Raw genomic sequence first — 16,481 nt, 5'->3', positions numbered from 1 at the left:
CTTGCCCGGTGCCTCTTAAACACACACAGCTGACCCTTGAACAACACGGGTCTGAACGGCACAGGTCCACTTATAGACTTTTATCACTAAATACGTTCCACAGTACTGCGTGATCCTAAGTTGGTTGAATCCGAGGATGTGGAGGGTCAACGGCATTAAGTCCCACGCAGGCCTCTGACTGCGGGGAAGGTCAGCACGCCTAACCCTAGCGTTGTTCCAGGGTCGACTGTACCTACTTTCCAGCAGTACACTCCACATGCAAGCACAATACAGCTTTAATAAAGCCTCCTTTAACACAATCCAACATACATATTCATGAAGCACTTCCTATGCATCTAGCACAAAACCAGCCAAAATATTTGTTTCAGAAAAACGACGCATAAAATTTATGTTTCAAATGTACTATATATGAGCTCACAATAGGGAGGAACTATACTGGTCAGTCCTTAATTTCTCTTAAAAAAAAGTGATTGTCTATGTAGCCAAGGATTAATAACACCTGCCAAGGCAAGAGGGTGCGGTGAGAATGCCGGTTCCAGGGCACTCTGAGTCACACTTACAATCTAACACCGTACCACCAAGCATCATCATGGGACATTTAAAGCACAATCTCAAGTTGCTAATGAGTCACTTGACCAGGAGGAGGGATTGGGCACCCAGCTCATCAGTAGAGGCAGTGGCATGCCAAAATAAAGAGGAGAAAATGCAGGGAGATAAGCCACCATCACTGCTCTAACCCACTTACATGCATTTCCTAAGAACTTCTAAACTTTTCCATCCATGTGAAATTTTTGAGGCGTGTGTACTTATTGCAATGAACTTCATATTTAATCAAGACCGTTCCATTTGATATTGTATTTGTTTTACAGAAAACAACACAATAACATATTAAGCTCTATGTACTCTACACCAATCCCCACCCTGCCCCCCAATTTGGGGTATGTGTATTATCAGGCCTATTTCAAGTTATGCTGACAATGTAGTTGATCACCAGTGACCTCACTGAAGATGCACATTGGTACAGTTTGCAAATGACAGCCTCCAAAACTTTCCAACTGGTGAGGGGCTAGGTTTTTCAAAAAGTTATGACTGTGAGAATCAAAATGGGACCACACTGGACAAATGTGTACTGGACAAAGAGCTGACACAGCCCACCAAAAATTGCTGGCCACCAAGGTTCCAGGCCATGGCCACACGTAACTCTCACTCCCAGACTTCAATAAGCCTAACTTATGTGGATACTTCACTGAATTAGAAGAGAATACCTACCCATGACTTTATAATTTCATAATGGAGAAGGAAGATCACCGTTAGTCAACTGTCGCTTGAGATTTAGAAAACGGAACACAAACTTAACATCATGCATTGGTTTTAGAGGTAAATTTTAAAGTGGAGCTTGGAGTTGATAACACAAGGCTACATTATGCCCACATCTCCATCCACGTGTGAGCTTCCTACTCATTATTAGCAAGTATGGGCCTTGACCAGCACTAGGGTCCGCTGAGTCGATGGCATTATAAAAAGCCACACTCTAGCTGGAGGCAGCATGGCCTTCAGGTCTGCTCTGCTTCTGTGTAGAGTGAGAGGCCGGACGACAAGGCACTATGGAGTCAGGCCATTCAGACAGCTGCTACCGCTACCTATCCTCCCCCATCCCTCGTAATCCCCTCTCCCCAGAAAACAGCTGACACATAGTTCCAGGCCTGTGGCCAAGAAGAGAAGAGAAAGGAAATAACGGCATTAGCAGCTACCATTTCTGCTGCACCTACTATGTGCCAGGCATTGCACTGGTGGCTTACATATGTGACCTTTTCATCCTTACAGTAACCTAGGGATGCAGTTGTTATCACTCCCACATTATGAATGAGGAAAACAGTGATGGTATTTGAGCAATACACCAAAGGTTTGGGACCATCACTGACGTTTCCAACTCCCAGAAAAAGGGCCAGCTCTGCACACAAACCCTTTCCCAACTCTAACCTCTGACATCACCACCTCTGTTGCTCTGGACTATGAGCCACCGCTGCATTTCTGAAGAGTCACCTGCATCTTTCCCTTGGGCTTCATGAAGGTCTGAGATCCCATAACACACTCACCCCTCCTTTACCCTCTTTTTCCTTCTTTTCCTGAAGTTAAAGAAAGCTCAGACAGAAGAGCTATGAAAAAGGATGAGCTGTGGTACAACTTAGGAAAAAACTGATTTTTTATCCCACAACAGTCAGTCTCTGATGTTCTTAGTTTTAGAAGACACAACCTGAAAACTTCAGATTCAAAGTGTAAAGATACTGTCATTCACGTCGAAATGGTTAGGCAAAAACAAAGAAAACCCACGCACAAGGAAAGCAAATTTGGCAAAATATTCATTGTTAACTACAAGTAGTAGGAATATACAAGTGTTCGCTGTATTATCCTTTCAACTTTTCTGTATACTTAACATTTTCATAATAAAAAATTAGGTTTTTATTGCTTCTCTAACTCGCTGGTTTCTAAATATACAACCAAAGCCTAAAACAGATATTTTCATTACACAGATCATCATTAACTTTTTATTTTCTAAAGTAAGGTCTTCTGCAAAGGCTCTAACTAAACCAAACTCAAATCTGCAATAACAACTTTCTTTGGCTCTAGGGGTGTTTTTCCCCTTGATGGAGAGAGAAGCCGACTGGCACTTAAACCAACAAAGGATTTTTTCCCCTAAACTGTTATTCACACAGGATGGAAGAACTTGTTTACTTTAATTTTTTGTGGGAACAGAGGACAGATGGGATTTAAAGCTTGCGGCACTGTTTATTAATAGCTGGGCTTTAATTCCCCTAGGCTGGCGTCTCAACCCCTCATCACCCAGCACTGGGCACCGTGACGCTTTCCACGTGATAGGTGCTCAAAAGATGCCTGTTGCTGACAATGGCGGTTAAGTTGGAAGGAAAAAAACTGTGAATCATTCTTCCCCTGGCTGCCCAACCTCAGAGCTGGCAACTTTAGCTTCAATCAGACCAGGAGTATGATAAAGGCTAGGGTGGCTAGGGGATTAGGCTCCAAAAACGCACAGACACTTACCTCCCAGAGTTGACTCCTTTCATGTGGTCTGTGTAAATATAGATATCGGGTATAAACTTGTTGAGGATGCTCCTTGCAGAATCCACAATCCTGTTTGCCATCTGAGGTGATACGCGTACCGAATACCTGCAACCTGGAGTTAAGGGTGTCATTCTGCTTGGACTCCACAACAGAGAAAAGTCAGTCATAAAGCTAGCGAATATTTGTAGAACTGTCATAACGAACTGGGACTTCTAATCCATTCTATTCTCCACCTGTATTTAATTACTTAACTTTGTAATACCATAACTTAATTTTACATTATTCTTTTTATTTATTATTATTGTATTGTTATATAATTTTTTGTATTGTTATAAAAAGCCCTCGGTGAAAAACATCTAAACAATACAGACACTTGGAAAGTATAAAATAAAAGCTGTCAACCCTGCTCTAGACTGCCTACCCATCCCTCCTCCCCTAGAAATGGTTCACCTCAATTTTGGAACAAGTAAAGGCAATTGCCCCCCTGTAGGGCATGAGCCAGGCTCCCTCTGAAGTATTCTCTGACCATCCCCACTGTTGTAACCATTGAGTCTTTCTCTTAGGAACCTAAGGCCAGAACAGACACCACACTGGGACTGACCTGGGCCCCTGTGTGACCCAATCCACCCCCTGGTAGGCTGACAGGAAAGGCAGAAAAACATTAGTGAAAGAGCATAGTGGGGCTGTTTATAAAGGTATAAACAGGTTTTTCTGTTTAACTTAAGAGCCTACTTTCAGTTACTTAAGTGTTGATGATTCTATTTATGGATGATACAGGCTCCTCACAACTGCTACCCTGTGGTCAGAATATTAGTAATTAGCACTTTTACAACAGGGCACCCTCAGAAAGGAAAGGAGAAAGATATTAGCAACTCAAATGAAAAGGTTGGTGCTTGAGAAAGTGGAAACTATTACCTAAAATTAGACTTTATTACAGAGACTGGCTCTCCCCAATTCCACCTACCAAATAAAAAGTAAGTATGTACTAAGCACTTCCGATGTTCACTGTACGGTCAAGGGGCAGCTGCGTATGTGGGACGAGGGGCTACCAAAAACAGAGAAGTAACAACATGTGATCTTCCCACTACTCTGACCCAAACCCCATGCAGCAAGTCCAACAGGGAAAACAAGGTGTGTAGTCTGCCCAGCCTCGCCCAAGTGTTCGAAAATTCCTGTCAATAACACATTTAATTTTCATTTGAGCTGCAGAAGCAATATGCTCAGAGACTGAGCAAAGAATTTGACTGGCATCTGGCTCCCCTTTCTGACCCATCCTGAACATCCACAAAAGATCCAGCTTCCTCATGCTAGGGAGAATCTCCCAGTAACTCCGGGCCCTCCCAGATCTTGAGATTGGACCCCCTAGTCTGCTCGGTGTTCATCCCCAAACCGACACCACCACCCCCAGCTCCACCAACCAAAGTGTTCAAAGCCTTCGGCCTGATCTGCCTGCCTTCATTCTTCAACCCAGAGTTCCCCCCTCTCCTGAAATCCTCCGGGCAGCACCGACTGTGTCCTGCACTTGAACTTACCACACGTCTCCCTTCGTATACACTCATGCTGTCCTTGCTCTTCGATGAGACCGCACACTCCATAAGGAAAGGGGCTCTACTTCTGTATCCCTCACAAGTCTCTAATACACTACTTTTGTACTCAGAAATGCTCGATAAATATTTGACTTGACTCAAAGGACAAACCCGAAATGAGGAAAGAGCAAAGAGGGATTTTTCAATACACACACAGAGCCCAGTTACATCACCACCTCTTCTGTCCAGAATGTACTTTTGACCACAGGCAGCTTAGACAAACAGTCCCAGGTCTCATACCCTTTGGACCAGGAGGGTGCTATCCTTCTGAGGTCTGAAGCTGCCCACCCTGTGTGGGAAAATACAGATGTCGTTATCCTGACACATAAGCCCACAGCATTCATGTCTTCCAAAGTTCTTTCAGGTACATGATCATCTTATTTTATGCTCACGGTAACCCTGAGGCAAGGGCCACATATTCCTGGTTCCAGGGCTCACACTTAGGACAGCTGGGTCACGTAACTAAGATTCAAAATTAAACAGATCCGAATTCCCAGAGACAGCCTTCTTCCCCCACCCTTCCAGGGATGTGGAAACCAGGTGGCTAACAACAGTGCTAATGAGGGCCAGTGGAAGCATATACTAGAATTCAGGCAGTGGAGTAAAGAAGGAAAGGGACTTTAAAGCCGGCTGCATCCCAGAGTCATTATGGAGCTATCTGGCTTGGTGTGGAGGCCCTACCATGATTGGCTAAGGGTTCTAGAATCAGATTATCTGTGTTAAGTGTCAGCTCCAGCAAACTGCATCATTCTGGGACTAATGTGCTATTCTTGGTGCCTCTACCTCTTCACCAGTAAGAAAAGGATAATCATAATACTCTCCTCACAGCGTCTGGAGGCTCAAATGAAGTAATGCGCGTAAAGTTCTCAGCGGTGCCTGGTGTGTGGTCGGAGCCCAGTGGATGTCAACTATTGCTTTTCCTACTGGTAGTCCAAGATTCAAATCCCAAAGCAGAGGTTCTTTCCTCTCAGGAGTAAGAGACCTCTCTGAGAATCTAATGAAAGCTATGAACACTCTCTCAAGAAACACGTGAACACATAATTTTGCAGACAATTTTGGGGGATGGTGAATGTCCTGAAGGCCATTTATGAGTACCACGCTGAGAACTCATATCCAAGAAACACAAGTTCATGGCTACAGCCCACATGGAACTCCTGCCCTTCACCCTCCCTGGTGTTACAAGTCGGAGAAAGCTAGGGGTGTGTGTGTGTGTGTGTGTGTGTGTGTGTGTGTGTGTGTGTGTGTGTGTGTGTGTGTGTGTGTGTGTGTGTGTGTGTGTGTGTGTGTGTGTGTGTGTGTGTACAAAGAAAGAGACTGATTCTCTAAGTATCTTCCCTATAGTTAGAGAAAAGAAACCAGATTGTCCAACAAATTCTACCTCACGCCCCTCTTCTGCCTCTACTCTAGCTTCTTCACTTAACTCTTATGTACCCAGTCATGAGCTACTGGGACAGCATCACAAAACTAAAACACAGTGTTCCTTTCTCTCTCAGGCAGGGGGAGAATGAGAGTGGGTGGCAGTAAATAAAAGGCAACCGCACTGTCCAGTCACAGCTGCTGGCAGGAACACCAGCTCCCTCCCAATCCCTGGCCAATCAGTCAGAGAGATGCACTCTGCTGCGGTGGGTGGGCTGGGGGGTTGGGGTGGGGGTTGGAAGGGGGCAGCGGGGAGCCCAGTTAAAACCACAAACACACACCGGAGAGCGGCGCTAGTTCTCCCAGCTCCCAGGGCTCCCAGCTTGAGCCCTCCTATGGGGAATACAACCTCCAAGCTCAGCCCAACCATTAACCGGCCTTGCAAGTAACAAACCACAAAACCAGCTAAAGCTTTTTCCAAAGGCAGCTTTTTTTTTCCCAGGCTCCAAAGCTGGCCAAGAAGATGATCTCAATTCAAACCCACATTCCTTTGAGGTGTTCGAGAAACAGGCAGCTTTGCAGACCAGTGGCTGGAACGTTTGGTTTGTAGACAGGGATCTGGGCAAGGGCGCTGTGTCAACTCTCCTGGGGAGTTCAGAGGAAGGCTCTAGAGTCGGGGCTGTATCGGGCAGCGTTCAGGTGTCCTACCCCCAGCCTCAAGGAAGGTGAGGGGCTTGGGACCTCACTGGCATCCTTCTGGCTCACAGTCTACACAGGGAAGGCTCGAAGAACACGAGAGAGAAGCCAGGGAGGAACAATGTTGCCACCCCAGGTGCCCGGGGCATAACAGCTCTCTCAGCTTTTATGTAAAACACTGTACAACCCCGTTTCCCGTCGTCTTCATCAAAGGCTTCAAAACTCTCACAAGGCTTTTGCACCCAGTATAGCGAGTACAGGTGGGATCCCACTGTAACTGCCTCTGTGAAACCCATGTTGTTACCACAGGACTGTGGTAAACAAACAGAACACATGCTGGAAATCACATTTCCAAACTAGAGAGAATGGATTCCAAGCAGAGTTCACTGCCACAACGTAGCATTGAGGAAACAAATCTCAAAAGAGAAAAAACAAACCGAAGTAGTCCTGAGAGTGTGTAGGAACTCCGTGTACAAGGCTATTAACCCATTAACCACAGCATTTTTGGCAACAGTGAAAAACAGAAGACACCCCAATGGCCATCAACAGGGTTTAATTTGGAATTCTTTACATAGTGAAATACAATGTTAATGAGAATGAGGTTGAGCTATAAGTAACTGACACGGGTCAAGCAGAACAGGCATATTAAAAAAAAAAAAAAAAACCCCACCTACTCACATCACATTTCCATTTCTCTATAACCTGTTTCTACCGCCTCTGAATCGGAGAACTTGAGAGTTGAACATCACCTTGGGTCATCAATGGAAGTATCCATCAACCTGGGGGCTCCCCAGGACAGGAGCCATTTCTCCCCCATTCTCTCCTCATATACACAGGTCTTGACCCATAATCCATGGAAGAAGCTTTGTTATAAATTCCTCTGTTCTTGATGATGCCTACAAAGAACTTCAGGTAGCACCCCAAGTTTGATCTTTTATCTCATCGATGGCTCTCTCTGCCCACGGTATGCCCCCATGCCGTGCCCTCACCACTCACTGTTCAATCTACTCAAGGCCTCTGAAAAGTTAGTCCACTCCATACTTCTTTTCCTCCAAGAAGGACCACCCCAAAACCTCCTGAGAAATACAAAACTTGACTTTAAGCCCCTATCACCCCAAGAAGCATACATCCTGGTCCACCCCACTGTGTCAAATTCCCACCAGGAAAGCCACACCCAACCCCATCCAGCCCCCACCCCACCCCACCTCTAACACTTGCCCTCACCCAGATCTTGTTGGCACCTAGAATTCTACCACTCTTAATATCTGAAACCCCAAAACACAGTTCCCTAAACATAATTTCTTGTTCTTCTACACAGCACACATATCTACTTCCATTAAACCTGCTAAGGATTCCAAACCCATGACCAGGTGCTTTCTCCAGGCTGGTGAGCCCCTGCTGCATTACTCAGTAAGGAGTGCACTGGCTGTCACTCCAATGCCACGCTCACCAATACGCCCTCTAACCCGTCCTTCTGCATAACCCACTCACCCTGTCAATCCACACCCAGCCCTGGATGAAAATGGCCCTCTTGCCTCCTCTACTTCTCCTTCTAGGCTGCCAACTGCTGCTGGACCCACGGCCATGCAGCTGGCACCATGATAACATTCCGCTTCAGCTGAGCCCTTATTGAAGTCCCACAGCCTTTTTCTTATCTTTAGTTACTATGTCCCTATGGGCACCCCACCCCCAACAGTGGCCCCTATGACACTGTGACGGCACATCTTTACCACCCCTGTTACATTCCCTTATCATACCCGTGCTGATCCCCTTATCCTAGAACCCACCCTAACTCAGTAAAATTGAAAACTCCTCCCACTGGCTTCCAATCATCGTCAGACTGCTCCATCCTTACCATATACCTGCCATTTTCAATCCATCCCCTCTCAAAGAATAATAAAAATAACAGCAGCCACAACTTACCAAACACTTACTTATATACCACCCCAGTGTCTTGTATCATACATCTATTACCTCATTTAACCTTCTTTACAGCCCCATACAGTAGTTGTAAGCGGGCCCAATGATAAATGTGTCAACCAAGGCTTGGGGCCAAACATCTCCACCAGTGAGTGGCAAAGGCAGTTAGAATCCACATCTGTGTGACTCTAGTACCTGTGCTTTAATCACCTTGTTACCTTGCTTTATCAGTCTCCCTCTCTCATACATAAATCTACTTTACCCAAGCTACAAAAATACTCAAATCATCACCAACCTTTTTGTTAAAAAGGAAGGGAATCTTCTCAATTCTCTTCCTCAAGTCACCACCTTATCTTTCCTTCTATTCTCTTTCTTGTCAAGGTTCTTGAAAGAGTGGCCTCTGCTCTTCACCATTTCCCTCCATCACCCTGCAACCGAGAACTGGTTATCTGGCCTCTGCCTCTACCACCCTCTGGAAAGAGCTCCCAGGGGTATCAGTGGCAGCCTGCTGTGAGTCCCTCAGCTTACCCCCCATCCTAATGCTGACTCCTCTGAGCCCTTCTAAGGTGCTGACCTGGGTGGGCTTCCAAGAAGCTACATTTTCTTTTTTACCTCTTTTTAGAAAAAAACGATTTGCAATTTATTCATAAACAAAGAGTTAACATCCCTGCTAAACACAGACTTTCCCTCACCAACTTCCCTTCATCAGTCTGTACAGGAAAAGCAGAATAAATGCTTGTCTCTACCAATTTTCAAAAGAATGAGTTGATTTCCAAGTGTGATGAATAAAGGTTTATTTTTTTTAAGTATCATAATAAATTTGTGGATGTAAACTTATTTAATGTGTTTCGATCAACTGTAATTGTTCCTATTGGTGGTTGGATCGTCCCACCTTTGGCTAGTAGGAGCCTCTTCAAGTTGGCTTCTGTGTCTAGTTGACATGACTCTAGTAGCCTTTGACAGCTTCCTTGATTTCTGGGAATTTTGCTAGATATTGTCAAATTCTTAACCATAGGGGTTATACTGTCTCACCTTCCCACCAGCCTTTCAACAGAATATGATGTCAAACTTCAGTTTTTTACCAGTCTGATTAGTGAGAGATGGTACCTCAGTGTAGTTTAAAAATTTTTTTTTTATTTTTATGTATTTTTTTAAAATGAAATATAGTTATTTGATTTCCTTATTCTCCTCTCAACTCTCTGATTTTCCCTAGTCTTCCTTCCTGGGAGCACTTACTTTGCTTTTGCTTTCAAATCTTAGTGACCTCTCACGGTTCCACCCTCCTCCCTGCCTTCTACATGGTACCTGACTCCAAATCTTTCATTTCTAGCTCTCCTGGCCCCTCAGTTACAGTTCTACATTCTTAACTTCTAATAAGTCCTTTCTAGACTTATCCACTTACCTACCTGGGACCACCAAACCCAACACGAATAAAACTAAACTTATCTTCACCGCCACCCACACGGCCACACCCCACTCCAAACATCTGTAGCTTCTATCTGAACAAAATATGTCTATTCAGGTGCATAAGTGAGAAGCATCAAAGTCACACTCAAGGATTCCCTGTTCCTCTAGCACAGACCCAGGTGATCGCTGCATCCTATCCATCCTGCCTCTAGGACCTCCATAAACTAGCAGCCCTCACCTGTCCCCCAGCCCCTACCCTCACCGGCTCTCTTTAGGGCATGATAATTCCCCACTATCTTTGCCTCTAAGTGATCGCCATCAGGTGATTAGATGGTTTTTTGTTTGTTTTTTTGTTTTTTTTAACTTGCACCTACCAAAATTTATACAACGAGCCAAAAATAGCCAAAAGTTCTTTTGGTACCACCAGAGTTATCTGATGTGCAAATTCTCTCTCCAAAAGAAAAAATTACTGACTCTGAATGAAGGTCGACTCCTCCGCACAGCCTCCCACCTTTACAGGCTCCTGCCCCAACTTTTTGTCCCCTCTTCTACTACCAAACACCCTTGACTGACCTGCATTCAGGCCACACCACGTTGCCTGCCACTCCCCAGAACCAATGTGCACTGCTCCCTCCACACAGGCCCACATTTCTGCCTGAAGAACTCCGCCTTCTTTGCCCCATTTTACAAGCCTTTATTCTTCAAGGCTCAGTCCAAATGCCCTGTCCTCTCTATAGGAAAAAGCAGAGGTTAAAAGCCTGGGCTTTTAACAGGGACAGGGTTCAAATCCCAGCTCTACCATTACTAGCAATGTGACGTGGGAGCAAATTCCTTTTGAAGCCTCAGTTTCCCCATCTACAAAACAGGATGTAAGAGAATTCAAACTCACTTTGAGGCTTAAGAATAAAGTATATAAAATATAAATGTATCAAACTCCACAATCAAAAGACATAGAGTGGCTGAATGGATAAAACAAGATCCAACTACATGCTGTCCACAAGAGACTCACTTTTGATATAAGGACATAAATAGGCTGAAAGTGAAGGCACAGAAAAAGATATTCCATGCAAATGGTAACCAAAGAAGGGCAGGGGTGACTATACTTATATCAAACAAAATAGACTTTAAGCCAAAAAAGACTTCAAAGTCACTAGAGACAAAGGTTATTATATAACATAAAAGGGTCAATTGAACCAGAAGATATAACAGTTATATAAATACATGCACTCAACATCAGACCACCTAAATATATAAAGCAAACATCCACAAATCTGAATGGCGAAATAGACAGCAATGCAATAATAATAAGAGACTTCAGTACCCCACTTTCAATAATGGATAGAACAACCAGAAAGAAAATCAGTAAGGAAACAGCAGACTTGAACACTATAAACCAAAGAGAACCAACAGACATATACAGAACATCCAGCCACCAGTAGCAGAATACACATTCTTCTCAAGCACACGTGGAACATTCTCCAGGATCACATGGTAGGTCATAGAACGAAGTCTCAACAAACTTAAGAAGGATGAAATCACCGCAAGTATCTTTTCTAACCACAATGGAATGAAACTAGATATCGGTAACAGCAAGAAAATGGGAAGATTCAAATACATGAAAATTAGAAACATGCTTCTGAACAAATATTGGGTCAAAGAAATCAAAAAGGGAAATTAGAACATATCTTGAGACAAATGAAAACAGAACAAACCAAAATTTATGAAATGCAACAAAAGGAATACTAAGAAGGAATTTTATAGTGATAAGTGCTTACATTCTTTCTACAAAAGAAGAAAGATCTCAAATGAACAGCCTAACTTTACACTAGAAAAAGAAGAAACCACATTCAAAGTTAGCAGAAGATCAGAGTAGATATAAATAAAACAGAAAAATGATAGGAAAAAAATCAACAAAACAGCTAATTTTTTGAAAAGATAAACAAAATTGACAAATCTTTAGCTAGACTAAGAGAAGACTCAAATAAGTAAAATCAGAAATGAAAGGAAACATTACAACTGATGCCACAGAAATTGAAAAGATCACAAGGGACTATTATGAATGATTACATGCCAACAAATTGGACAACCTAGAAGAAATGAATAAACCTAATACCTATCAAGTCTGAATCAAGAACACAGAGCTTGAACAGACCAATTACATGTAAGGAGACTAAATCAGTAATCAAAAACTTCCCAACAAAGAAAAGCCCAGGACCAGATGGCTTCAGCAGATGAATCCACTGGTGAATTCTGCCAAACATTTAAAGAAGAATTAACATCAATCCTTCAACTTCTAAAAAATCAAACAGGAAAAACTTCCAAACTCATTTTGCAAAACCAGCATCACCAAAGCCAGACAAAGACAATACAAGAAAAGAAAACTATAGGCCAACATCTCTGATGAACATGGATGCAAAAAACCTCAACAAATATTATCAAACTGAATTCAACAGCACATTAAAAGGATCATACAACATGATTGACTGGCACTTATCCCTGGGATTCAAGAATGGTTCAACAAATGGAAATCAATCAATGTGATACACCACATTAACAGAATGAAGGATAAGAATTACATCATTGTCTCAATAGTTGCAGAAAAAGCATTTGACAAAATTTAACATTCTTTCATGATAAAAACTCTCAACAGGGGCTTCCCTGGTGGCACAGTGGTTGAGGGTCTACCTGCCGATGCAGGGGACGCAGGTTCGTGCCCCAGTCCGGGAGGATCCCACATGCTGCGGAGCAGCTGGGCCAGTGAGCCATGGCTGCTGGGCCTGCGCGTCTGGAGCCTGTGCTCCGCAACGGAAGAGGCCACAGCAGTGAGAGGCCTGCATACCGCAAAAAAAAAAAAAAAAAAAAAAAAAAAACTCTCAACAAATTAAGCATGGAAGAAACTTACCTCAACACAATAAAGACCATATATGAAAAGCCCAAAGCTAACATCATCTTTAATGGTGAAAAACTGAAAGTTTTTCCTATAAGATTTAGAACAAAGCAAGGATTCCCACTCTTGCCACTCCTATTCAACATAGTACTAGAAGTCCTAGCCAGAGTAATTTGGCAAGAAAAAGAAAGAAAAGGCATCCGAACTGGAAAGGAAAAAGTAAAATCATCTGTGTGCAGATGACATCTTATATGTAGAAACCCTAAAGAATGGATCAAAAAAAAAAAAGAAAAATTATTAGAACTAATAAATGAATTCAATAAAGTTGCAGGATACAAAATCAACATACAAAAATCAGTTGCATTTCTACACACTAACAACAAACTACCTGCAAAGAAAATCAAGGAAACAATCCTATTTACAATAGCATTAAAAAAAACCTAAACACTTAGGAATAAACTTCACCAAGGAAGCTAAAGACTTATACACTGAAAACTATAAAACACTGATGAAAGACATTTTAAGACTTTTTAAATGGAAAGACAGTCCATGTTCATGGGTTGGAAGAATTATTGTTAAAATGTCCATATTTTCCAAAGCAATCTGCAGATTCAATTCAATCCCTATCAAAATCCCAATGTTCTTTTTAATAAAAATAGAAAAAACAATCCTAAAATTTACAAGAAACCAAAAAGGACTCCAAATAGCCAAAGCAATTTTGAGCAAGAAGAATAAAGCTGGAGGCATCACAGGTCCTGATTTCAAAATATGTTACAAAGCTACAAAAATCAAAACAGCATGTCATTGGCATAAAAACAGACATATAGACCAATAGAACAGAACAGAGAGCCCAGAAATAAACCTACGCATATCTGGTCACCTGATCTTCAACTAGGATGACAAGAATACACAATGGGGAAAGGATATTCTCTTCAATAAACAGTGTAGGGAAAACTGGATACCCACATGCAAAAGAATGAAACTGGACTCATCTTACACCACTACAAAGATGGACTCAAAATGGACTAAAGACAAACATAAGACTTGAAACTGTAAAACTAGAAGAAAACATAGTGGGGAAGATTTTTAGCTTTGGCAATGATTTCTTGAACACCAAAACACAGGCAAAAGAAACAACAAAGTGAAAAGGCAACCTATGTAATGAGAGAAAATGTCTGAAATTCATATATATGATTAATACCCAAATATAAGACACTCATACAACTTAGTAGCAAAATAAACAAACAACCCAATTTAAAAATGGGCAAAAGACCTGAATAGACATTTCTCCCAAAAAGACATACAAATGGCCAACAGGAACATGGAAAGGTACTCAACAATCACTAATCACCAGGGAACTACAAATCAAAACCATACTGAGATATCACCTCACCGCATTAGGATGGCTATTATCAAAAAATAAATAAATAAATAACAGGTGTTGGTGAGAAAAGGGAATCCTTGTATACTGTTAGTGGGAATATAGGTTAGTGTAGCCACTATGGAAAACAGTATGGCGATTCTTTGAGAAATTAAAAATAGAACTAACCATTTGATCCAGCAATCCCACTTCTGGATGTATTATCTAAAGGAATTGAAATCAGGATCTCAAAGAAATATACACATATTTCTATACCCTTTTCAGCATTATTCACAATAGCCAAGGCATGAAAGCAACCTACATGTCCATTGTTAAGTGCTTAAGAGTAAGCACTTAATAAATGGCAGATGTTATTCATTATTATTCATTCCTCCCACATCTTCCAGACAAATTTGCTACTCTTTACTCTTAGCTCCCCCAACCCACTGCACATCATCTATATCACTTTACACATTATAGCAGAATTATGTGTTTGTATATTTGTTTCCTTCACCAGACGATGAGCTCTTCTGAGGGAGGAACTGCGACGCATTGGTGGCCCCCAAATCAAAGCCCTCAGGATAGTGTCACATACACTAGAGCTGTTTGCTTAAGTGTTAACTGAAAAAATAAATGAATCAATCAGTCAATCTAGTTATGGTGAGGCAGGTAATAAAATATCCTATCTCAGCCAATAATTATAAATTAATTATTAAGACTTTCCCAAGATTGTTGTCTAAAATGTAAATAACCCTGGGAAGAAGTAAATTGTTATGAGTTACTCTTATCTTAGGGAGGCAAGAAAAAAATAAGAAATCTGAAGCAAATGCAAAGGATACGCCATTCCTCTGATACGTTTGATCTTTCCTGGATCTGTGAGCTGAATGGGCTTCAGGACCTTCCTTACAGGACATGAGAAAAACACTTCGCCTCCTCCTCCAGGGAGCATTCCCCGTCGCACAATCTGCACCAAGTGAGAAAGAAGAGGTGAGGGTTCAGTAGAGTGGATGACACCCAACCTGGCTGGTTTACACCAAGAATGAAAACCACCATTAGAAAGCAGCAAGCTCTTTCATACACAACTTGTCAATCCCTTCAAGATGAACAGCACCTGATGTTAGCTCCACGGGGGCATGTGCTAAGCAAGGACACCGTGTGGTATGTCGGAAAGAGCAGTGGACACAGAGCCTGCATGGCCCAGTCAAAGCCAGACAGGCCACTTCACCACCAGAACCTGTTTGTTCAACCTTAAAATGAGGGACTGGCCTAGTTCATCAGCTTATCCCACTTCTTAACCATCAGGAACCCTTTTCTCCTTCTCTGGAATTAACTGATCTATCAAAACTCTACATTATTAAATAAAAATGAAGTCATTTTCCTTGTTTAAAAACATCATTTTAAAAAACAGAGATGCTAAACAGCTTAAGATATCCAGTGTTATCACATTGGATTGATGTAATTCCCTTAAATAGCAAACAAACAGATGCTTAAATTACTTCGACTAAGTTTTGAAAGTAATGTACTAAAAATTCTCAGGGACATTCACACTGGGAGGCTCCAGACACAAATTAAGATAAATGATCTAGATCAGAGAGGCAGCATGGTCAGAATCCTGGCTCTACTACTTATTAGCTGAGTCGTTATGAGCCAAGGAGTTAATACATGTAGAATGCTTACAACATCGCCTACCACGAAGATAGTGCAGTATAACTGGTGGCCACTCCTGTCATTACTAAAGGGTCCCTTTCAGCTCAAAGTCTGCAATGTTTGGTTCACGAATCCTGTGGGTCTTCTAATAAATGGCGACTGCAAATGTGCCACACACACGTGAGGCATATAGCTCTTCCAATGAGTTGGTAAGAAAATCTTTCACATTGATATATACCACTAACAATTGTACATTCTTACCTTTAACTCAAACGATTCACCATCAATCCCAAACTGTTTCAATAGAGGGAGCGCTGTTGCCTTAAGAACATCAACCTATAGAATTATTTCAGAAAAAAAAAAGCTTAGTTAAACCTTGAGAGATGGAAAGAAGAAAGAGCCCGCGAAGCAGGTGAAGGCTTAGCCTCCAGGTAGATGAAGCAGTCTAGTAAAGAGAAAAGAGGCTGGCTTACAACTGAGGGTGTGGGCCGGCTCTGCTCCTGAGTATAGACTGTGACTTTATGAGCCACTGGCTCCTGTGGGC

At 42.3% G+C, this 16,481-nt stretch overlaps 1 protein-coding gene across 7 annotated transcripts in view; it reads right to left on the bottom strand.

Moving 5' to 3' along the window:
- Positions 1-16,481, bottom strand: part of RCL1 (RNA terminal phosphate cyclase like 1) — a 182,944-nt gene that overhangs the window by 143,412 nt on the left and 23,051 nt on the right. For all 7 annotated transcript variants that reach the window (XR_009541595.1, XR_009541596.1, XM_060155045.1 and 4 more), the window contains exons 4-6: positions 16,199-16,273; positions 15,130-15,254; positions 3,058-3,183 (exon numbers count right to left, since the gene is read on the bottom strand). Coding sequence is in view for 5 of the 7 variants with exons in the window: in XM_060155045.1 (XP_060011028.1) it covers positions 3,058-3,183; positions 15,130-15,254; positions 16,199-16,273 (326 nt within the window). In the remaining 2 variants the exon portion in view is untranslated. The remainder of the gene's footprint in view (positions 1-3,057; positions 3,184-15,129; positions 15,255-16,198; positions 16,274-16,481) is intronic.

The sequence above is a fragment of the Lagenorhynchus albirostris genome, chromosome 7, assembly GCF_949774975.1.
Source record: "Lagenorhynchus albirostris chromosome 7, mLagAlb1.1, whole genome shotgun sequence".
Classification (NCBI taxonomy): Eukaryota; Metazoa; Chordata; class Mammalia; order Artiodactyla; family Delphinidae; genus Lagenorhynchus; species Lagenorhynchus albirostris.
The sequence above is the reverse complement of the archived record's forward strand: the minus strand, read 5'-3'. Positions and strand labels throughout refer to the sequence as shown.